Raw genomic sequence first — 23,521 nt, forward strand, 5'->3', positions numbered from 1 at the left:
CAACAATTTTGCCCAGACGGAGACAATCGGTGTTGCGGACTAGTAGAAAGAACCCTCACATTTCCAAACGATAAAGGGCAGGCTGAGTGTACTGATATCAGAAGAAAAAAAACGTTCGATCAAACTTTGCCCAACTCTGCACAAATATCCGCCATTGCAGCTGAAACAAACCAAAATCATTGAAGTTTCTCCGTTGCAGGCACACTTCGGAAGACAAACAAAAACTGAATTTAGAAAATGATAGGTATATAAAACAAACTCTGACTATTTAGACAAATAACATCTGAAACGATTGGAGCTAACAGCATCTCAGCTCAAAAGGAGAATCGACCAATCAAGGGAGAAACTCGAAATCGTCAAAAAAGGGACCCAGAGCAGAGACACGAGCCTGATGTTTAAACAAAAACTCATAACAGCGGGAGACAGGGAACGATCAAAGGTGCTAAAGTACTTTTTGTAGGAGAACGCCAGATGTAACGAGGAGCGTAGAGGTGCACCGAATATTGTATTTGGCAAATTGTAGACGCAGCAGGACAATCAACCCCGGAACTCAGAAGAGAGATGACCTTCTCCTGGGGGAGTTTCTTTTTGACAAAGAAGAAAAAACCGCCCTCACTTAAAAAGACGATACTACAAACGGACGACCTCAGTAAAAAGGGGCAAGAACTGACGAAACCCTTAGAGGGGAAAATTGCTTTAGAATCTAGGACCACAATAAAACCGTCTGGAGGATCGATATACCGGAAAACCGACATTGCGGAGGTCAAAACCAGAACCAGTACCAGTACAAGTTTCGAGTGAAAGCCCACCAGCGGAACCGAAGAAGAAACTTTAAAAATTAGCTCACCAGAGAGGCTCGAAGAGATCGATTAAGAGGAGCAACTGCAGCCTCAACAAGCCAACCCATTGTCCCCCAATGGGAGGTTCCAGCAGAGCCAAACGATCGTTACATCACAAGAAACAGAAGCAAGAGGGGGACTCAAATTGGCGGTAAAACGGACCATAGCGAACAAAGGTGGACCAAATTCAGCAAGTGGACCAAATACACAAGAAGAAATAATCCAGAAAAATTCCAAAAAGAAAAAGAAATCTGTACAAGAAGCCCGAAGTGAAAAAGCTGCTACGGCACCCAACGATCGAGTGACAGAAGAGGCGGAAAAAGAGATGAAGTCACAATCCAGCTCAATTCCCCGAGATGAGCAAAAAGGGGGGGGGGGGGGGAATGAAGAAAGTGGAATTGTCTATCAAACCGGAAGAGTTACTGGACACCTGTCAGAATCGGGATTTAGCCCCAAGCGAATGGGATCACTTAGACGACCAAGTACTAAAAAGAGGAGTACAAAAAATGGCGGGCCAACTCCGAGGGAAGAATCAACCGTAGGAGAGAGTGACGAGAGATTTGACCCGCCAACAGGCGCGGAAAATATTGGCAGAGGAACTGACAGGAGGGGCACTCCTAAAGGCGGCCCTACAGGAAAATTGGGGACGTTTGACATATTTCAAGACAAGGAATGATCTCTCGATCGAAACGAGACTGGGACTACTAGAAAGACATCTTTTCCGTAGCAAATTTGGAAACACGACTCTGCACGAGGAATTATACTAGAACCCCAACTGAAGAATAATTTTAGACGAAGATTCAGAAGAGAAAGATGAAAAATAAAAATTGCAATCGAAAATAACACTTTTAAAACTGAGAATAAAAATCCTTCCTATTGTTATTAAAAAATTATGAACAAAAAGAAAAAACCTTTTTCACTCGAGGGGGTATGTGATACTGCTACTGTTACGTAACCTATATCTCTATATTTTTATATCATATTATATTGTCCAAGGTCACTGTGGCTCAAAACTTCGGTATCCGTTGAACCAATCAGACCAATTTCAAACCGTTTTGATCACAGCAACTCTAACAGAGAAAAACTTTCATACGAAATAACACTTCAGTTTTTTGGAATTGTAAATCAGTTTTTATCTCACTATAGTCCCGTAGGATATCACAACCTTGCACTCTGCATTGATTTGCATATGTAAAAAGCCCCAAATATAAATCTTAATTCGAGCTATAATGCCTCGAAATCAGGTCAGATAACAAAGTTAAAAGGTTAATCCTCTTTGATTTCATTTGCTATCTGCAGCCTGATCTTTTGCTGCTTCGAGAATTCCAATCAAAGTTATAAAGATGAGTTTGAATGTGAATAAGAAGTTGCGAGGGTCTTCGATCTATGCGCTTCATTTCATACAAGCAGGGTTCCTGTACACCAGTTTCCATAATTTGGCTTACCCTCTTTTCGGTCGATACTTCAATCTGGCTTCACATCAGTATTCAAGGTAACTAAAAGTCAATGTGATTATGGTTCTTTTTGCCCTGCTTGGCGCTGGCCCGGGTTGACGTCCACAATAGAAAAATGCTTATCATACAGTTTCATATATGAAGTCTATGGAAAAAATGCTTATCATACGATTTTCATGTAAGAAAATTTTAAAGCAGTCATTTTGTCATGTATGAAAATTGTATGATATGCATTTTTTTCATAAACAAAAATAAAAATTTGAGGTAAAAATTTTTTTATCCCTTTTTTGGCTGCAAACTTGCTGTTGTGTTAAAATATAAACTTTACGAAAAAAAATTTGCCTGCAAAATTTGACATTTTTGTGTTTATAACGTAGTCCAGGATGAGTTTCTCACCCAAAAAATCCAAAAATTACAAGAAAGTGTTTTTTTTTGTAAACACGATTATTATATCTTGTTTCATTTGCTAAAATAAAAATTAATTTGTAAAAAAAACAGGACTTTTTTTCTCAACCATCATAATGTGAAACTTTTCACATGGAAATATATACCAAAAAAAGTAACTGCAAATTTTACAAATTTATTTTTATTTTAGCTAATGAAACAAAAGATAATAATCGTGTTTAGAAATAAGAAAGGCAGATAAACTGCATTTGGTGGTTTTAGCCATAAAACACATGGAAATATATACCCATATTTCCATGTGAAGTTGCAAATGTGAAACTTTTCTCAAAATTGAGTTGACCAAACCTCCAAAAAATGTCCAAATCTTGATTGAAATAATTCATGCTGTAGTTCTTTTTGATACTTTATCATCTCACCTTTGGACAAAATATCTATGAAGAACTATTGAATGATACTTTGCAGAAAGTGTAATTTAAAAGAAACTATCTAGATTTTTATCTCTAACTCATTTAAATTTTCAGCCTGCGATCGCTCTACTCATTGGCTTGGGGATGCAAAATATTCTTCAGTTTCTGCAGTGACTCTTTGCCTGTTTTTGGCTACAGAAGATTGCCTTATTTGGTCACCGCTCTTTCCGCCATCTCAATTATCCTCCTAATTTTGAGTCTCAAACCCATGCCCGAACCCTATTACGCAATAGAATCGGGCAATAATTGCACTCAAAAACTATCCGACTCGCCTCAAAACCCCGAGGCTCCGAACGAAGCAACTTCATACGTGCTTCTATTTTTCCTATGGTACTGGGCTTTAGCCTGCTCCGATTCGACAATCGATGCGCTGATAACTCAGAGGTCAAAACTCGAACCCGACGAAAAACGAGGCACTTTAATTTCGTGCGCTCGCATATCGCGACAATTGGGGTCTATGTTTGCATACTTAGCAGTCGGAATTCTATTCAATACTGTAAATTATGGAGGTAGTTTTTGTGGTTTTGAGTTTAAATTCAACCATTTCACGTGGATTTTATTTGTGTTTACAATTGTCGGTCTTATTTATGCTTTGATGTTTACTAACGAGAAAGATATTGACAAGGAGAAAGAAAAAATTGAGGTGAAACGGAAGTTGGCCGAGCTGTGGTCTCTTTTTCACAAATGGTACTATTTGAAGCTCCTCATATTTGCAGTGTACATTTCTCTGATTTCGAGCATAAGGGTTAGTAAAGCTAAAAAGCAGAAACTATTGAAATCAGGGGCGGATTTAAGGGGAGGAGGGGGGGACGCCTTCTCAGGTATTCGACCCATTGCCGACCCAAGATCTAATACCAATCTTAATCTTACTCAAATATCTCCGAGTCTCAATAGATCTAGTGCATACTGGTTTTCGCGAGTTAGTTCTTGGAGTTTATCCAGAAGAAGAACAACTGTATTCAAAGTTGTATTCAAATTGTTCTGGTACTGAAACTACAAGTAGTTTCAGCACTTACAAATAAGTGTCAAGGTTAGAAATGGAATATGATTGGTTTTTAGTAATATTTTATAGTGATAATTTATTAATACCATAATTGGCTTATAAATACTAGTTTAGAACTGGTTTCACGCATCCGGGCCTTAGAGAGTTTTTAGTTTTTAATTGTTTATTGTAGTGAAGGACGGGTGATGTAGTTTTCTGTAGAAGTTGTAAGCAGTGACTTCTTGGAGAGATGACAGATTTAGTTGTCTGTGTTGATGGAACAAGACTGTTTTGTTCGTGTTTTAAGATGGGTCTCGTTGATCGTTGGTAGTCTTGGGTGATTGTGTCATGACTTCTGATCGATGTATCGATTTCACTAAGTTTAGAGCGAGACTACGTGCAGGCTGAAGTTTGACTTTTCCGTGCAAAATGTCAAGTGACTAGGATTGGTATGTGAGAACAACATCGAGGTGGCCATTGGTCTGGTTCAATGGGTTTCCTTTGCTGCTATGTTGAGTCCATACTTAAAATCCTTTGAGGACAGTGACTTTGGCAGCAAACCAAATAAATTTGCCATTCCAGAGTTGGAATGTAGTCGGGTTGTCATCTCCTTTGTGCTCTTTTCTTGGGCTCTAAGAAATTTTTATATATGCATTTATATGTTCACATCTTGATAGTTAAGTTTTTTTTATGACCTATTATTAATTGTTATCGCAAAAGCTTTTTTGTTTTAGTTTGGTTATTTCAAAGAGTCGCTCACCCTAGAGCAACTCTCGTCGAAAATAGAGCGTGGGTCACAAAGCTTGGTTGTGGCGCGGTGTGTTAGGCCGGCTATAGAGCATGCTCAGGACTTCCCTCTGGTTGGTGAGGCCAGGAGTAGGCTATAATTTCGTGGTCTCTTTGTGCAGAGTCTCTTTACTTGTTCAACCTTCTGTTACATTTTTATTACTTGTTTTTCTCTTTTTTGTTTTGATTGTGTCCTTTTCTCAAAAATAGAATCTTTTGGTTTGCGTTGGTCTTACGACTTTTTTGAGTTTTGTTTTGTTTTAATACAACTTGAAAGTGGTTTTCAAAAGAATAATTTATCCAGTTTTAATCTGGTTTTAATCTGGTTTGGGTACCGTGGGATTTTTTTTGAGTCATGCTAATAGTTTGTGGTTTTGTGACGTTTCTAAGCTGCGTTGGTTAGTTCAATTTACTATGTAATTCAATCCAAAGGGATTAAAGGAAAGTTTGAAACGTGTGAAAACAATTTAGAGTTGTTATCATTGAAAGTTAAAACTTAAAATTCATTATTTAGACAATTCTTTGTGGGCGAGCTGTGCGATTGTGAAAAGAGTGTGTGATTTATGGGCGAGTGAATGATTCAAATTAATAAAAGAAGCGTCTTGTAAAACGGTTAGTATTCCTTAATTTATTTGCAATCTATTATGATTTTACTACATAAAAATATTATTTTTAATGCTACGGGGGTTGAAATCTATAAAATTATTACTGTCTTGAGGTAAACTTTACTGCTTTAGAGGATTAAATTTATGAATTTACTGCTATTTAAAGGTCATTTTTACTGCTTTAATTAACTACTGCAATTGTTAATTTGAATTTAAAAGTTTTTAGAAAAAAGCTTACAATTTCTTATTTATTTTTATTTGTTTTAGATGGTTGAGTGGTAAAATCTAAAAAGGAAAATTGAGACAGTTACAAAGGATGGTTAGTTGTGTTTGAAATTTATTAGTCACAAATACCTAATTGTATTTACTAAGGGTCGTCGTCGGCAAAAAAATCCATTTGGAAAAACAGTGTGAATTGTGTCTGATGATGTTAGGAGTTTAGCAAGCAAGCGGATGACGTGTTTAGTTTGAAGGAGAGGCCATAGGAAATCGAGTGCTTTGATGATCTTGTGCTCTTCACTACTTAGTGAGAATTCATGCGGTGTGTTTTGAATTAGGTTATAAAGCTTATGGTTATACTTAGTGTTATGAATACATTCTAGGATTTGGACTTCGACGGGCTGTATATACTCGGGCAGAATATATACATTTGTTTTATGGGGTCGTCGTTTCGGATGATGCCTTGCATATTAGTGTCTTTTATACAGTACGTGAAGTTTAGCTTAGGAAGAATGGTGAATTATAATTAGAGTTAATAAATGTGAATCGGTGTTGTGGGTTTCGTGATGGTGTATAGTGGAATAATTTATCAATAATATAAATGGTTTATTAATACTAGTTTATAACTGGTTCCAATAGAGTCCCCTCTTTGTTTTTTTTGAGATATCCATCATGGTGACGGAACCTATAATCTCAAGGCGCCTCTGGTGCCAATATATACTAAGTTGAGGGGGGAGCGCGCGTCGAAGAAACGCGACTTTTTGGTCAACATTTTCCAAAAAGTGCAATAAACGCCTTTTTTGGCCTGTTTTTTCAAATTGTTTTTTCGGCCAAATAGTGCTCTGTGAGAGAAACCCCCCCCCCCCCCCCTCGATAAAATCATAGATCCGCCCCTGATTGAAATTAATCGCTACTTTAGAAGTCGCCAAAATTCACTACTTAAGAGTTTTTTGTCCGAAGATGCTTTAAAATTCGGCTCTCAGAAGGTTTTGAGAAAAGGTTTTTTTCTTTTAAAAAAAAGGTTAAAGCATTTTTCCTCCAACGGTTTACAAACCTTTCTTTTCAAAATTTTAAAAGCAGATAGAAAAGGCTCAATTATTGCAGAGTAAAGCGCGACTAACACGAGACAAACTATGGACGTCTTTCATTTTTTTTGTCTCCATTGTCCACATCTATTGCATGATAAAAAAAATTGAGAATTTCCATCAAAATCATGTTATTTCTGCATAAGACAGACGGCATGTTTGCTGATTTTTCCGTCTGATGTTTTTTTATATTTTCTGTTGTATGTCTATGAATTTCTTTTAAAAAAAGATGCTAAATGCGATTTTAATTGTTGTTTGATTGCCTTTTTAACATTTTTAAAGCTTGATTCACCAATTGAGATAGCAGCTTGCATTTGTGAGTAAAATCAGTCCAATTTTGTAATAAAACTTTAATTTTGGTTTTTTATCGCTTAGAGGGTATAACCGAAAAAACCTGAAATTTTTGACAAAAAATAAGTCTCCATAATGCTTTGAAAAAGTTCGAAAAACCACTTAGGCCACCCATAAAATGGTCCTAAAAAGTTTTAAATTTTCAACCAAAATGATCAGAAAAAATTAATAATTGTGGCAAACTTTCTTTAAAATCTTTCTAACCGCAGTCCGATCCGTTTTTACTTATGTATTGCTGTAAGCAACCCTTCGAAATTGAGTATCTCTCAACGTATTACACTGACGGAATTAATTGATTGAGTGGAATTTTTCGCTCGTTTTTCAAAAATAGCGTATCGTTATTTTAAATTTTTTTGACCCTGTCGGACCCATCTTTCACATTTAGTTCGACCGAAGAATTCGTTCGACTATCTCAGTGTGAATCCAAAACCGGACATTGTTCGAATAATTTGACCGAGCCATGAGTTGAGTACCTTAAACCAGGTAGACAATGAGAGTTTCAGTTTCATTTTAGAGCCCCGCGATTCTGAAAATTCAAATCCATTGGGCGCAAGTGAACCCGATTACCATTGGGTTTGTTCATGTTGTCGGCGGGCTTATCGCAAGTGGCGGAATGATCATCTACCTCAAATTTTTTCTCGCCTCTAATTGGCGCAAAATTCTCGCCGTAGTAACAATATTCGAAGTTTTCACAGAATTACCAGTTGTCACAATGACGATATTTGACGTGATTCGCAATCAGTACTTTTGGTTCGTCGACGACTTGGTATACTCGTTGACTCGCTTTTGGTTTGATTACGTCATGGAGCTCGTAATTGTCGAGTATGCTTCGAACGGAATCGAAGGTATCTCGTACGCTCTCGTTTGGGCTTTCTATACAATCGGCCAATCGACCGGGTCGGCTATTTCGAACTTCATAATGAGTCCATTTTGCTTGACCTCGGATGAAAGATACTTACGCGATTCAAGCGAAGATAAACTTGCTTCTTGGATAAGCTATCTTCTTTCGGTTTTAGTCCATCTCTCAACTCTAATTGTACTATTTTTGGTCCCGAAACAGAAAACGCAAGCTCTTGAATGGAAAGAAAAGTCTCTTAAGGTGGAAACACGGAATTCTTGGAATGCGCTAATTTTTGTCTGCTTATGCGTTTGTGGGCTAATTGGATCTTCTGCTTTAAATCTGATGACTATGTTTGAGACCACGAGGTGTCTAATGATTGCCGGTGGCCCAGGATGTGCATCAAATGACCAATTCGACGAAAACTCAAATTGCATATTGTATTGATTTCAACGGAATAAACAAGAAAATTTATATTTAATTCATACATTTTTCTGCCCAAAAAGTTAATTAAGGTTTTGGTTATGATCAAGGGCAGCTATAGGATTTTATCGAAATGGGGGGTGGTGCATGGATCTCTTGGATATTCAAAAATTTCAACGCCCGAAATTATTCTTTTTCGAGCTCTCTGAATGCAAAGTTAAACTTGACTTTTTAGAAAAAAAGCCAAACTACGGCTCTTGCAGGGTACTCTTTGGCACTCTGTGCAATAATATTTTGAACAAAAAACAACTTAAATCTTAAATTACTCTTTACTGATATTTCAAGAAACCTATTTTAAAAACAAAATTAAGTTTGAGCAGGATACAAAATAACTTTTACCGAAGACTAATAAAACTAGTCTATAAAAAAGCAACTTTTTAGCACGATTTAAAAAAAAAACTATTTTTGTTTAAAAAAACATTTAGGCGCGAAGACAAATTGCTCACGTTCGTGAAAAAGTTAACATTCTTAGCTAACAATAAAAAATTTAAAAAAATTTAGCTATAAATACAAACTCTTGTGAAATTATGTTAGTTTGTCAGGCAACAAGCAATTTACATTTTGATTGAAGAAAATTAGAAGTAACAATTGGAAACAACAAAAAACTCAGATATATAAAGCAAACTGAACAAAACTGCTACTATCAGGGCGAAGCCTTGAATGTTATGATCGACTTTTAAGATTTACGGAGCAGTAATAACATAAGAAAATTATAAAAGAGAAAATAAAAAAAATCTTCTAAAATTTCAGATTTTTTTTGTGAAAATCATTTCCCCACACGCCATATAAAGTACGAAAAGATAGATTTCGCTCCTTGTAACAAATCAATTCTGGCAAATAAGCTTCCTTAAAACATTTTGGAACAATTTCTAAGACGGATTAATCTCCGCTTACGCGTTAATAGCACAAAATATATTGTGCGTTAATTGTCCCAAATTGGCCAAAGGGGCAGTCTTTAAACCCCATAACTTTGCGAAAAATGATCACAGGTGAAATAACTTTTCAAGTTTAAGCTCAAGACAACAATAGCTTTCGATTGATATAAAAAATGACTAGTTCAAAGGTCGAAATTTGTCTGAAAAAAAATACCACCCGAGCACAAATATTCCGTTACTTTCGTTACGAAAGCCGGAACAACAACAATTAGAACTTACCATACAGCGGGCAGGTTGATGATGAATAAATTATTAATTGTGTCTTCGAACTAAACAAATCAAACATCAAGATCAAATTGAATCAAAAGATGACCGTTAGGAATAATTGACCACGGTTTGATATTTAATATTTTCTCCGCAATCAAAATAATAAGTCCTCGTGACCTCAGTCATACGCAATCTCCATAGTGTATTTCTGGTGATCAGAATTATTTTACATCAACACAATATAAGGACGGTTATTCTAGAAATCATTGCACGAGTCTTGCCAGATTCGTTATTAACTCCTGCGATTAATTTGCAAAATTTTTGCAAGAACTTGCTAGACAACCTCCTCTTAAATTGATATTTTTTCGATCTTCAAAGATTTGAAGAAAAAAAACAGGTTTACGGGCGAACACATCCAATTTATATTCTTGAAAAAGATCCATAGTCCTAGCTACTCACACAAACACAGCCAGCCAAGCGGTTTCTCTAAGCAAATCTATTTTTGATTAAAATAAAAATCAGAAGTAACAATAGCAAATAGTGAAAAACTTGAATTAATAAGGCTAAGAGAAAAAAAATTAAGAGTAAAGCATATGGTGAACGAATTGCTGGTGAAAATGATTGTCATTTTTTGAATAACTAATTATCAAACATCAGATTACAATTAGGGCCTCAATGAATACAAACTAATTTTACATTTTTTCTCAGCTTTCAAATTGATAATACAATTTCCGTATTGTTTTTCTGGTGAGCACGATAATTTTTATCAATGAAATTTGTCTCAGTTATCTCGGTAATTTGTTTAAAATGCTTGCAAGTTTCTATAAAAACTGTACCCCTTGCTTGATTATAGGAAATTTAACTCCCGTTTCTGGAATTACTCCAATATAACACTTTTTTTATTTTTTTTGAAACTTACCCTCTTTTTTTCAAAGTTTCAGCAAGATAGCCTCCATTTTGCAATATATTGCAAATCAAAATCCATATTGAAAGATCTTACTAGATAGCCCTCATTTGCAATAACCTGGCACAATTTCGCATGTTAACCCTCTTTGATTGGAAAAGAATTGGCAGTAGGTCACACTTCTCACCCATTCTACTCTTAGAAAGTAGTCAAAACCGTTACAAAATTATTATTTTTTTATAATTTATCACAACGCTTTACGGGGCCGTGCATTTTGTGAATTGTAAGCGGATTTCGCAACATGGATTCTCCCTTTGTTTTTCTTTTAGTGTTTCATTTTCATTGATTGTTCCGACAATATTTTAACTTGTTTAGAGACTTGTCTCTGGAATCCAGGAACTTGCAGACACAAAGCAAAGCTGTGCGTCTATTCAGTTCACAGTGTGGTCTTGTAATGCAATTAATCACTAGACCTGAAGTTTGATTCATAATAATAATCTAGGAAAACTTTCGGATCGAAAAGAAAACAACACTGCTTGTATCAAGGTAAAGCCCAAAATAATCCGATAGCCTTTTAAGTTCTATGGAAAAGTGGATACGAATTGAATGACACTGCGAAAAACTAGCAGAAGTACTCATTTGGTCCAAAAAAATTAATTTGGGCTGTAAAGTCAGTCAAAGAAACGGAATATTCGACTTTCCTCACTTCTATGACACAATGACTGACATAACGAATGATTTGCAATTTTGAGTACCCAGAGCAAATATGTTTGGATCGTGATGATATATCCAGTTTCAAATTTTCATAACAGTTTTATAAAATGAACAAACGTTATACTAGTAAAAACTCACAGGCTAGGTGCGCCATTAAAAATAAGTTCAAATTGTGTTTTTTGTGTTGTTATAACAGTTTACAGACAGATGAAGGTCAATGGCCCAGGGACGTCACATCGAAATGACCTTAGTAGCACGACAATCTACTTAAATGTCAAATAAAAGGTGTTTATTTCTTTGACATTTCATGAATTTTTGACGATATGTCAACTTGTTCATATTTCAACTTCATTAGCCCATTTATAGTTTGCAAGGCTGCGAAACAAATGAAACTGTTGCAATTAATTGTCTCTCTGGCAGGTAAGAAGAGTTTATTGTTGGTCCTTAAGAAAGAAGACGCTGACATAAACCCCACAAATCCCAATTTCTACATAAGAAAAATTTAGATGGAGTCAGAATTTAAGCAACAAGAAAATTACACGAAAATTTTTACGTTGCCGAGGAAAATTGATATGAAGATTTGCAGAAAAGCTAGTCATCGAAATTCACCCATGCTGACATTCAATTTCGTTTTCTAACCATTTTTATTCCGACCATTGAAAATGAGGAGGAATTTTGTATTCGGACGTGTTTTAGTTTTTTTCCCTTTCTTTTGGTTTTCCACGCAAAATCATCTACCACATATAGTCATCGGAGAGAGTTGAGTGGTATATCATGTTACAGCACTTTCAGTCGTGATTCGATTGACCTAAAAAAATTTCATAAATTTCTCCCAGTGTCGAGAAAAACTGGTTTAAATTTTTTGATTTTAGCTCAACTTCGAGCAAAAACGTGATCGAGTAACGTTTGTAATACGGAAATTAACTATTTTTTAAAGAATTTTTCACAAAACTGGATTTTTCAACAGTCAAGATTTTCAAAAAAAATTAAAAGTAAAACTGAAACTAATTGGAAGAAATTTAGAAAAAAATATTTTTTTAATCGGAACATTCTGTGCTACTTGGACAGCAAACGGCTCTCCTTGTCAAAAGTAGAAAAAAGTTATTGTCTAAGTGTATAAAGTCTTTAAATTTGTTCGCCTAGCCAAAATTTTTTGCTTTCAAAACTGTTTGTTTGGAATTATCAATGATATTACAATAACAATTGCGTTTTCTCCAATTACAATGCTTATACAGCAGCTCCTCATGCCCTTGTTCAAAATTTATAAGTTTTTAAAGTGGATAATTTTTGACCCCTTATTCAGAAGCCCTGTGGTGTTAGTTAAAAATCAGCGACAAGGTTGCTAGAACCACCAGTGTATTTAGGGGGAGGGGTGGTGGACGCTTCCACTTCTGGGATTCGACCCCCTGCCCACCCAAAGGATCCCCCTTTGTACTATTTTGAGATATCCATTTTTGACTCATTGACTCTAAAATTTTTCTAAAATACACTATTTTTGAGGGAAGAGCTCGCACCCAAAAACAATTTTTTGGTCAAACTTTCCAAATAAAGGCCTAAAAACGCTTTTTTTGGCCTGTTTTTCACAAATTTGCCTGCGGCGCAAAAATTTGGTAAAAATTAGTTCTTTATAGTGATTTTGGGATAGCTCATAAAATCGTTTTTGTCGATCTAAAAGAAAAGCCGTCGTCATTCGACAGAGCCATTTATGCCTTTTGTGCATTTATAGAAAAACAGTTTTTTTAAATATTTGCTAATATTTCATCTAATAAGTTGAATACAACATGAACACAGCATGGTAAATTAGTAGGTAGAGGGGCAGATAGCGAAAACTGATAAAAGTTTAGTTGGAAAATGAAGTTTTGATATGTAAAAGCAATTTATTTCGATATGTAAAAGTGGCAAAATGGGGCGTACTCAAGTCAATTCAAATTTCCAGACGCAGAGGCTCAGAAAAATTAGACTGGTTCGCCCCTTGATTCTTTTTCCTTTCCCCCCCCCACCTTACTCAAACATTAATTTTATGGTTTAACAAGTGGTTTTACAAGGTTATTTATGAAAACTAAATATGTTTGTCATGGCCCAATTAATCTGCATGTAAATTTTCATGACAATTGGACAAAGTGAGCAGTAACTTGAAATATAAAAGTTTGCAGGTGGGGGAAAAGGAAAAAGAGTCCGCCCCTTTCTCTAGCAGATTGAAGACCCAAAAATTGGGTTGACGAATCGGGACTTTTGTAAAACTTATTTGCCGCGCGAGAAACGAACCTCATCTCTGCCCGCCTAGTTCTTCTCTGCTACTTTTTTCCCGTGTTGACATCTGTACAAGAAAATTGCTTTTCACGCAACTCCTTGAATCAAGTTTATGAAACATACGCTGATTCCATATATTGAAATTATATGATTGTCATTTTTTAGAACTTCAACAAAAAATTCTAAATAGTTAAGAGTAAATAAATAACTCTTAATTCTAAAGAAGAGAGATGATTTTTTTCTTAATCGCAAAATCATTTTTCCAACCAAACGTTTTCCGAACCAAATTTTTGCCAGCCAAATTGGAGGTTTTTGTCTATAACAGTTCAGGCTTAATTTTTCATACCAAATAAACATAATACAATGAGTGTTTTGAGTGCAGCCAAAGTGTTTCTTTTTTTTGCGTTTTAATAACTTCAGAAAACTTGAAAATTTCAAGCAGGTCGCGGTTTGCAACCACTCAAGTTTTTCAAATTAGTAGCTTTCAAGCCTTTTTTTAAAATTTTGGTTTTTTGTGCTGTTTGAATTGCAACCATTAACCTAATGGAGAAACATCGAATGCAGTTTTTCAGTTTCCTTACTACCGCTTCCTCTATGAGTTTTCTCAAACCCTTTAATATTCTGATTTCAGGCAAAACACAAAAAAATACGGCGATTTTCAAACCTTCTTGTTGTATGGGGAAAACCCTAGCCATAAACATTTGATATATCAAAAAAAGATTGTCATATATTTTTCTTTAAAGTAGGAACGCTTGTCCCGAAGTTTTCCACAGTTTTTTTTTCTAACGTTTTGAATTGAAAGAAAAGGTTAACGAGTACATTGTCCTATCTTTATATTTTCTAGTTGTCAACAATCCTGATTGACCAAAATGCTAGTCATATACTCTCAACACTGATCTTAATAACCAGCAGCACAAACAAAGTGAAAGCATTGCAGCGGGTAATTAAACTAGTTGGGCCGCATTAAAAAGAACCAACTAGGTAGCCATTAGGCGCCGATATGAATCTCACATAATGTTTAAGCCCGCAAATTGTTCAGTAAACAATTAATTATTTAAATAATGCTTGACAAAAAATCAAACGCAACTGACACTAACCGTTGTATTTAAAAGGGGATGAGGTCATTTACCAGACCGACTTTTTACCAGACCACAATGCATTAGTTCAATTAAGATAATTTTAAATTAGTGGAGATTCGAAAAGGAAGTGGTTAGAACAAAAAAAATTGGCGGAGTCCCTCATACGCCAATGCTCGAATGTGCGAAAAAAATATATTAGCCAATCAGACTTTAGTAATCTAACATTTGGAAAGAAGCTTGAAAAATTGAAATTAAACATTTCCAGGGACCTAATATTGATATTAACCGAATATAAAAACGGCAGAATTATGCAAAGTTTTCAGTTTGTCGCTGACCTCCGTCGAATTGGATGAATTTTTATATTTCAGGGGTTCCGTTATGAAAGAAGCAAAATATTGCTTCTTTTAATTCATTTTAATTGAATGGCAATTGATTCTTTTCAAAAACTGACTTTCGGTTAAATTTATTTTCGGTCCTTCGACCACGAGTTTTTTGGGCATTCGGCCCTTCCCGCATGAGAACAGCCTCCACAAAAATTTGCTGAGAAATCTTGAAAGCATTATCTTCAACCAGATTAACCGGCGTCATTACATCGGTCAATCAAATTTGTTTATCGAGTCTGGTAAAAAGTCCAGGTTATAACTTTTCTGGTTAAAGGTCGGTCTGGTAAAAGGTCGGTCCCCCTTTAAAAGGGTGGCGTCCCTCTGATGGAGGTAGGGAATATCGAAAATTTATTTTTAGTTATTTTCAGCCAATCAGAATTGATTCTTCGAATGTCTCAAAGGAATCAAAAAAATACTCAGAGAAAACGAATTAATCCAGTCCATTAAAATTATTAATGACCGATCAGAAAAAAAAAGCAGTTAAGTCAGTTATAAATTATTGCGAAATCAAAGTCGGCTAATATGAAAAGCTTAATCCTTTTTTGAAAAACGAAAAAAAAACAATGGTTTTTGTATATCTGTACAAATTTTACAGCAAAACTTTGCTGTGCCGCTATAGTTCAATTTCTACTAATAATGAATTTGGTTTTGAGTGAATGACAAGGAGGCGGGTCTGATCTAGACACAGTGAACTTAATAAAGAACAAGACAAAAAAAATGAGAGCATTTTGGTGGGCAATTGAACAAATTAGGCGGTAAATAGTAATAGTTTCTCGAATTGTTTGCCCTCAAAGCGAACGAAAATAAGACTAACTGCTTTCCTAAATAGTGATTTAATATTCGGCTAATAGTTTTCTGCTAATTGGGTGCCTTGTTTCTGCATTGGCATTACAAAATTAAGTTCATTGTCTAGATCATTCCCGTTTCTTTGTCATTTACCCCAAACATATTCTTACAATAGTTAACATTTTCACCATGCCTAATTTCGTTGCATTACGGCAATGTTAAAATGAGTTTTTCAAAATTAGGTTCCAAATGAAGGGGAAGTGGGAAGAGTCGGTTTTTTCTTTGGGTGTCAGGCTATAATTTTTCAAAGTTCAAGAGTAATTTAATCTGAAACCGACACAATTTTTGATTAAAATTGTTTCGAACTTGAACAAAATAGTTTTTGCTCGACCAAAAACAATGATCAAATAATTGATTGAATGACGCCGATATAAAGCTCACGTATTGCTAAGATTCACTGATGATTCATTTCGCAATTTAATTGTCTTTTGGTTACCCAAGAAGTAAAATGTATCACTTAACTAATTATTTTAGTCAATCAATGGCACATCTCTACTGCCGTTTTGTACAGATTCTGAAAAAAATTCAAATTTTTCCTATTAAACCCCCCCCCCCATTAAATAATTTAATTATAGACTCTCCAAAATACCAAACTCACTGCTCTGAGAGGGGGTTGAACTGAATATATTTTTTTTATTCTTAAGCTGGAGCTATAGTGGGAAAGAACCAATCACCTCTGCACATGTCATGAAAATAGATATGATAATTGCATTGATGTGTTTCAGTGATGTGGCACTTGGCTGTCTGCTTCCGCTACCCCTCAGCAGACTGGGAGTCACTTGTGTTCAGACTGCCTGCTGACAATACATTCTATGGCCGCAAATGCAAACAGCACAGGTCACATAGCCACATTTATGTTCCAAATTCAGAAAAAAATTTTCTCCAGACCCTGAAGGTGCAATCTATTATATATTTATTAATTATATCAATGCGGGCTTTACTATCTCGTCATGTTAAGCTTTTTAACCAGGCGCTGATCTAGGATTTTTTTGAGGGAGCAAAATTTTTTAAACATTTCAAAAATTTTGTTGGCCTTTTTTAGGTCGACCAAATTGATGTTCCGAGTTCTCTCAAAACACTTTAAGACCCTGTTTTGGCCGAATTTTCAGCGCTGCGAGCAAAATTTTGAAGCAAAGGGCCAAAAAGGCGTTTTAGGCATTTTTTGGAAAAACTTTGGAGAGCGAACGCCCCGCCCTCCCTAAAATTTGCCCCTGTTTTCAACTTAAGTCCCTTTTTTGTCCTTTTCTACCAAAGACGGAATAACAAATCTTCCTGAAGAACACTGAATGGATATTATTTTGAGATTATTTGAGTTGAAAGTTGATTTTTTTTGTTATGAGTCTCGGATTTGCCCGTTGAACACTCAGGGGTTGTGAAGCTAGCCTTCCCAGGGAAGACACAGGAGTTGTGAACCTTGCCTTCAAGTATGGTTGCTTATTCCTTGTAGCTTTCGAGATATGATGTTCTTAAAAGATTTTTTCAAAAAAAAATTTCGAAAACTTAGATTTCAAAAAAAATTGAAAAAGCGTGGAGTTTCCAACGGTGTAGTTGAGTGCTGTTAGGGCACTTTTGGGGTTGCGAGTATTGCCTCCTATTATGACTGACTGCTCAAATCCTTTTAACTTCCAATATCTGATGTTTTTTATGACTTTTCCAATTTTTTAGCGAAAATGTAGATGCATTTTGTGCATTGTAAGCGGATTCCGACACAAGGACGCTCCCTTTATTTTTCCGACTTTCGATACGAAAGTAACGGAATATTTGTGCTCGGGGTGGGTTTTTTTTTCTTCAGACAAATTTCGACTTTTTAACTAGCCATTTTTGGCGGAATTTTTTAATATCATTCGAAAGCCATTGTTGTCCTGAGCTTAAATTTGAAAAAATATTTCACCTGTGATCATTTTTCCTAAAGTTAAGAGGGTTTAAAGATTGCCATTTTGACCATTTGACCAATTTGGGACAATTAACGCGCGATATAATTCGCGCTATTAACGCGTAAGCGGAGATTTATTCCGTCTTATAAATCGTTCCAAATTGGTTGAACGAAGCTTATTTGCCATAATTGATTTGTTACAAGGAACTAAATTTATCTTTTTGAACTTTATATGGCGTGTGGGGGGATGATTTTCATAAAAAATTTTAAATTGTAGAAAAAAAATTTTCATTTCATTTTTTATGTTATTACTGCTGCTCCATAAACCTTAAAAGGCAGTCAGAACATTCAGGTCTTCGCCTTGATACGAGCAGTCTTGTTTTTCTTTTGTTCTTTATTTTCTTTTGATTGTTCCGACAAAAATTAATTATGTTTGAAGACTTGTCTCTGGAATCGAGGAACATACAGACACAAAACTGTGCGCCGATCCAGTGAGTATTGTGCTGGGTATTGTGAGGGTGCTCTCAGGAATGCAAATGATTCCTCTGATTTTGACTGCTGAAATCATTTTAATTTCTGAGACCTTATTCAAAACCTGATTGAATTCTTTGCGAATTATTCTTTTCCAACAATATAATGAGGCAATTCAATCTCAGGGTACTCTCTGAGGTTGCAATTTTTTTCGTTCAAGTTTGACTGCTGAAATAAACTTAATTTTGGGTTAATGTCCCTTTTTAAACAAAAAAAATCGAAAAAAGCAAAATTTTTGACGCATTGCTACTACCAGCAGTTGCAGATTTGCAATCCTAATATTTTTGTCCAATTGTTTAAGTTCACGAAATAGACGGATTTATGATATTTTAAAAAATTTATTGAACCAAAAATTAAACTAGGAAAAAGTCTGATATTTTAAGTTTAATTAAGCTGGATTTATCTATTGGTGACATCAAATGATATACGTACGGACTAATGAAAAGAAAGAAGAAAGTGAAACAAGACTCTCATTCAAGAAATCAGTGACTTTGCCTATAAATCCTTAGAAAAAGAAAGTGCACACGTATACTGTGGGCCAATTTAGGGTTCTTTTTCTGAGTTTAGTAAACGAAGATTTTAAACCCATTAGTTTTGGGTGCTCGGCCATTTTAGATTAAAAAGCACCTCTAAATAGTAATTTTTTATCGTTAAATTTTTGAAATCAAAAGCGCTGTTTGATGCCCCTGTCTATTATTACGGTTGGTTTCCTTTCGTGTTTTTATATGTAAGCAGTTTTGACGTAAATTAAATTATTGGAAGCGCTGGAGGTGCGTTACACGCTAGTTACACAGATTTTGAGCAAACAGTGTGACATGAAACAAACGTGTAGCCTGAAACTGGAATTATTATTTCACATTAACTCTCTCAAAAAACATTTGGGTTGAAAATTTGGTTCAAAAAAAAAGAAAAACATTCCAGGATATCGGCGGATTAAAAATTTGCAATATTTCCCCGTCCAAATTTCCCCGTCTGAAGAATTTTAAAATGAAATGTTTTAAGTTAATTTGATAAGCAAATCGTAATAACTGGGGTCTACATAAAGAAAGCAAAGCTGCTAATATCAGGGTAAAGCCCTAATTGTTTAGACTTTCGTTTGTTTCGTTGGAAGTTTCCCTTGAGTTTAGATAAAAATTAAACCCCCAGCAATTCACCATGTAAAGAATAACCAAATATTTTGAATCGGCTTATTGGAAAATCGACATTGATTCAAATTAAAAATATCTCAAAGATAAGATTTTTGTTCTTTTCTTCAAAAGTCGGAATAACAAATCCTCCTGAAGAAGACTGAACAATTAAAAAGTATTAATTTGAGTTTATTTGAGTTGAAATTTGTTTTTTTTTTCTGATGAGTCTTGGATTTGCGCATGGAATTGTTGTTCTATTAAACTGTAGCTCAAAATCATCCATGCGTATATTCAACAACCTTAGCTTTTGTTACCGAATCTTTTTTTTGATCTCATGTGCCCGAAAGTTATCCCACATATTTAATTGTTCCTCGATTGTCAGAGTGTCACAGAACCGCATTCCCAATTTGCCCAGGTTAAGGAAAATTAATGAAAGTTTACCTAAACTAGTCATCGTTTTTTTTCACATATAACATCAATATTTTTGAAGAAAAAAATGAACAATTGTTGATTATCATCCTTGGAAATCCAGATAAACAGTTATGATTTTTTTTCAAGTTTTTTATCATGGGTTAAATAAAAAATAATAATATATTTTTTTTAAAAATGGACTTTTTTTCTTCAGCACGCAATTTCTCTTCTAGAGATAATAAATTCTTTTTTTGACCTAATTGATTTTACTAAAACTTTACTGTTGATGAGTTTTATTAGTGATTAGATTATCAAATCTAATAAGAGTTTTGCGGAGAGGGTTGAGAAGGTTGTCAGAGTTGAAAAATTGGTTAAAAAAATTGTGTTGGTGGTACTTTTTCAAAACTCTAAGCTAGTTTGATATGTAAAACAAACCACATTCCATATTTTGGTTAACTGGTGTAATCTGTTTTATGTTTGCAATTCGCTTTTTACGGTGCTATTTTACTAACGTAACTTATGTTTATTTATAGGTAACTTAGGTTTATTTTTATTTTCGCGTTTTGGATTTATGGTAATATAACACTATGATGATTTGTTGACATAATCCGTCTTTCTAATTCTGCATTCATGCTGATATTTTAGTAACACAGTCATTTAAAAGTTTATGTTGAAACAGAAATTAAAAAAAAGAGCTTTATTTTAAAAAAGATTGTGAACTCGATTCAAAACATCCAGCATACTAATAAGTTGAGTTTTTATGTTTCAAAATGAGGAATCAAAACTTTGAAAGCATGAATTTCAAAAGTTTTAACAGAGTTTTTATAGTTTGTTTTGCTTTTTATCGTCTGGTCTGAAGGTAGCGCAGCCAAATCACAGCATTGCGGCCATGTCAGAAACAGTTTGTATGTCATTTGTATATCATCTTGAGACGGCGGTCAAATAACAGAAGAATGAGATTTTTTTGTCCGAAGTAGTGAAACTGAAAATGTTTTTATAAAATTGAAACAAACGAAAAATTTGGAGGCCAAAAATTAGTTGTCTCATTGTTAAACCTTTCAAAAATTTCGCTTCAGCTAAAATCTGAGAGCATTTTGATTGTTTTTTTTGGCATCTGATTTCTGAGAGATAGATCGTTAAGATAACTCTTTTGAATTTGATCCGAAAAGAATTTGAAGTAGGGAGTCTGCAAATGTGCAGTTATAAAAGCTACTGGAACACATGTATGTTGCTTCGGTAGATGCGAGTTTATAAGTCAGTATTCACCGATATCATTTTTTTACGGATAAGATGCTATTTTGAAGCAATTTAGAAGGAGATAGTGAGCATAACTCAAAATTAATGTCGAAGCTTGGTGGTTTGTAGTGGCTCCAAGTTTTGCTCTTTTTGTATTTGTACTGCCAGTTTGATTTCAAGTTCATGTAAACTGGATGATTGTTGGACAATTGTATGTTCAAGATTTACGTTAGGCTGAGAACAAGAAGGTATAATATCAAAATATTGGATTATTAGTCTTGTGCAATTAATTTTTACACTAGAGAATGTAATTTCTATTTTCGAAATTACTTGGTTCTACAGAAGTATTACTGTTTGTGACTTTTGCCCTTGATTAGATTATCAAATCTAACAAGACTGTTCGAATCAGGGCGAAGCCCTGAATGTTCCGACTGCTTTTGAAGGTTTATGGAGCAGCAGTAATAACATAAAAACATTATATGAAGTAAAATAAAATGAAATTTTTTTTCCTTAAATTTGAAATTTTTTTATAAAAATCATCCCCCCACACGCCATATAACGTACAAAAAGATAGTTTTCGTTCCTTGTAACACATCAATAATGGCAAATAAGCTTCGTTGAACTAATTTGGAACGATTTATATGACGGATTAAATCTCCGCTTACGCGTTAATAGCGCGAATTATATCGCGCGTTAATTGTCCCAAATTGGTCAAAATGGCCAAAATGGCAATCTTTAAACCCTCATAATTTTACAAAAAATGATCACAGGTAAAATATCTTTTCCAATTTAAGCTCAGGACAACAATACCTTTTGAATGATTAAAAAAAATTACGTCAAAAATGGCTAGTTGAAAAGTCGAAATTTGTCTGAAGAAAAAAAACCCACCCCGAGCACAAATATTCCGTTACTTTCGTATCGAAAGTCGGAACAATAAGAATTTTGCTGAGAGGGATGAGAATGTTGTCAGACTTGAGAATTTTATGCTGTTGGTTCTTTTTATATCTCTTATATATTCTGATATGTAATATCAACCACATTCCATATGCTATTTGGCATAATCTGTTTTATGATGTTTGCATTGGCATTTCATGGAGATATTTTACTAATGCAACCATGCGTTGCTTTACTTTCATATTCGCATTCTGCAGTTAGGATATTATAACCAAATGATGGTTTGTGGACCGACGTAATCAGTCTTTTTCATTCTACATTCTTGCTGATAATTTACTGAAATAACCATATGTTGATTTATGTTAACACAGAAGTTAAAAATAATAGTTTTATTTTTAGAAAAAGATTCTGAATTTTTTAATTCAATTCAGAGTTTCTCAAGTTCATAACAAGACGAGCGGATCGGTCAATAAATATTTTAAAAATTTGCTAGGTGCTGAACGGGAACCGAATGTATATTCCATAAGTAATAACGATAATGATAATTAAAGACGAACTCCGTGAATTAATTTGAAGTGGATTTCAGTCGTTTCTACTGCCTCGACAAATACGAGACACAGTTCCAACCTCTCTTGCAATTCAGTGGCACTCCAGATCGACAGGATCGACAACAGACGGAGGAGGAAACACTAGAGGTTGCTTCCGAATTCGAACAACTCCTACGGGATAAATGGAGCAAGATTAACATGGTGGATCAGTTCAGACCATCGCACTGCTGTGATGGACAGACGGGGAAGTATCTGTTCCATGGGTTCTCCAATCTCGGCATGACTCCCGAACAGTACATGTTTAAGCTCACAGACTACAGCGAAGATAACAAACCACTCAACTTTATTTCAGTTAGTACATTGATTATAGTCAAAATTTACTTCACACTTACAGATTTTACTGGAAACGTGTGGACAGTGTATTCTCTAGAGTTTTCATCTGACATTCTTTACTTCTTCGTTTCAAAAATTAGGTTTTAATAAGTTAAAGTCTCATGATCCGGTTTTTATATAGAAAAAAAAAATCAATTTTGACCAGTGCGGATTTAGGGAGTGGGGCGGGGTGTCTCTTCTTTGTACTATTTTGAGATATGCATTTTTGGCTGACTGAACCTAAAGTTTTTCTAAACCCTCTTCAGCGCCAATATACACTAATTTTGAGGGGGATCGCGCGCCGAAAAAGCGCCATTTTTGTTCAACATTTTCCAAAATGTGCCATACAAAAAGGCGAAGTTTTGGTAAAAATGGGGTCTTTATAGTGCTTTGGGACAGCTCCGGAAACCAATTTGATCGACTTAAAAATGTCGACAAAATTTTCACTTTTTTTGAAAATCCGCCCTCGAGAAAATCCTAAATCCACTCCTGATTTTAACCAAATTTGTTAGTAACGTGTCTTTAATTGAGATCTTGAAAAAATTTAAAACACTGGGCAACTGCAGCCCATGATTTTTATGTATGAGAGTAAAAGAACTCGCCGATTTTTGATGATAATTTCATTGAGATGAATTGTTTTTACTCGCGAATGTTTTCTCGGTTTGTTGAATTTTCACTGCATTTTTTGCTAAACAAG

The 23,521-nt window shown here is 34.9% G+C and overlaps 2 protein-coding genes across 2 annotated transcripts; both read left to right on the forward strand.

Annotated features, from left to right (window-relative positions):
• Positions 1-2,175: 2,175 nt before the first annotated feature.
• LOC134851884 (uncharacterized) lies at positions 2,176-11,556 on the forward strand. The gene is made up of 4 exons (XM_063868159.1): positions 2,176-2,331; positions 3,220-3,910; positions 7,708-8,038; positions 11,471-11,556. The coding sequence occupies exons 1-4, from the start codon at positions 2,183-2,185 to the stop codon at positions 11,554-11,556; spliced, it is 1,257 nt and encodes a 418-aa protein (XP_063724229.1). The 5' UTR covers positions 2,176-2,182.
• Positions 11,557-11,600: 44 nt separating this feature from the next.
• On the forward strand, positions 11,601-22,803 carry LOC134851852 (uncharacterized; the record flags this gene model as incomplete). The annotated part of the gene is given in 3 exon segments (XM_063868123.1): positions 11,601-11,694; positions 16,558-16,669; positions 22,491-22,803. Coding segments are annotated over 3 exon segments (459 nt in total), but the record flags the coding sequence as incomplete, so codon positions are not given.
• Between the last annotated feature and the right edge of the window lie 718 nt (positions 22,804-23,521).

The sequence above is a fragment of the Symsagittifera roscoffensis genome, chromosome 7 (assembly GCF_963678635.1).
Source record: "Symsagittifera roscoffensis chromosome 7, txSymRosc1.1, whole genome shotgun sequence".
Classification (NCBI taxonomy): domain Eukaryota; kingdom Metazoa; phylum Xenacoelomorpha; order Acoela; family Convolutidae; genus Symsagittifera; species Symsagittifera roscoffensis.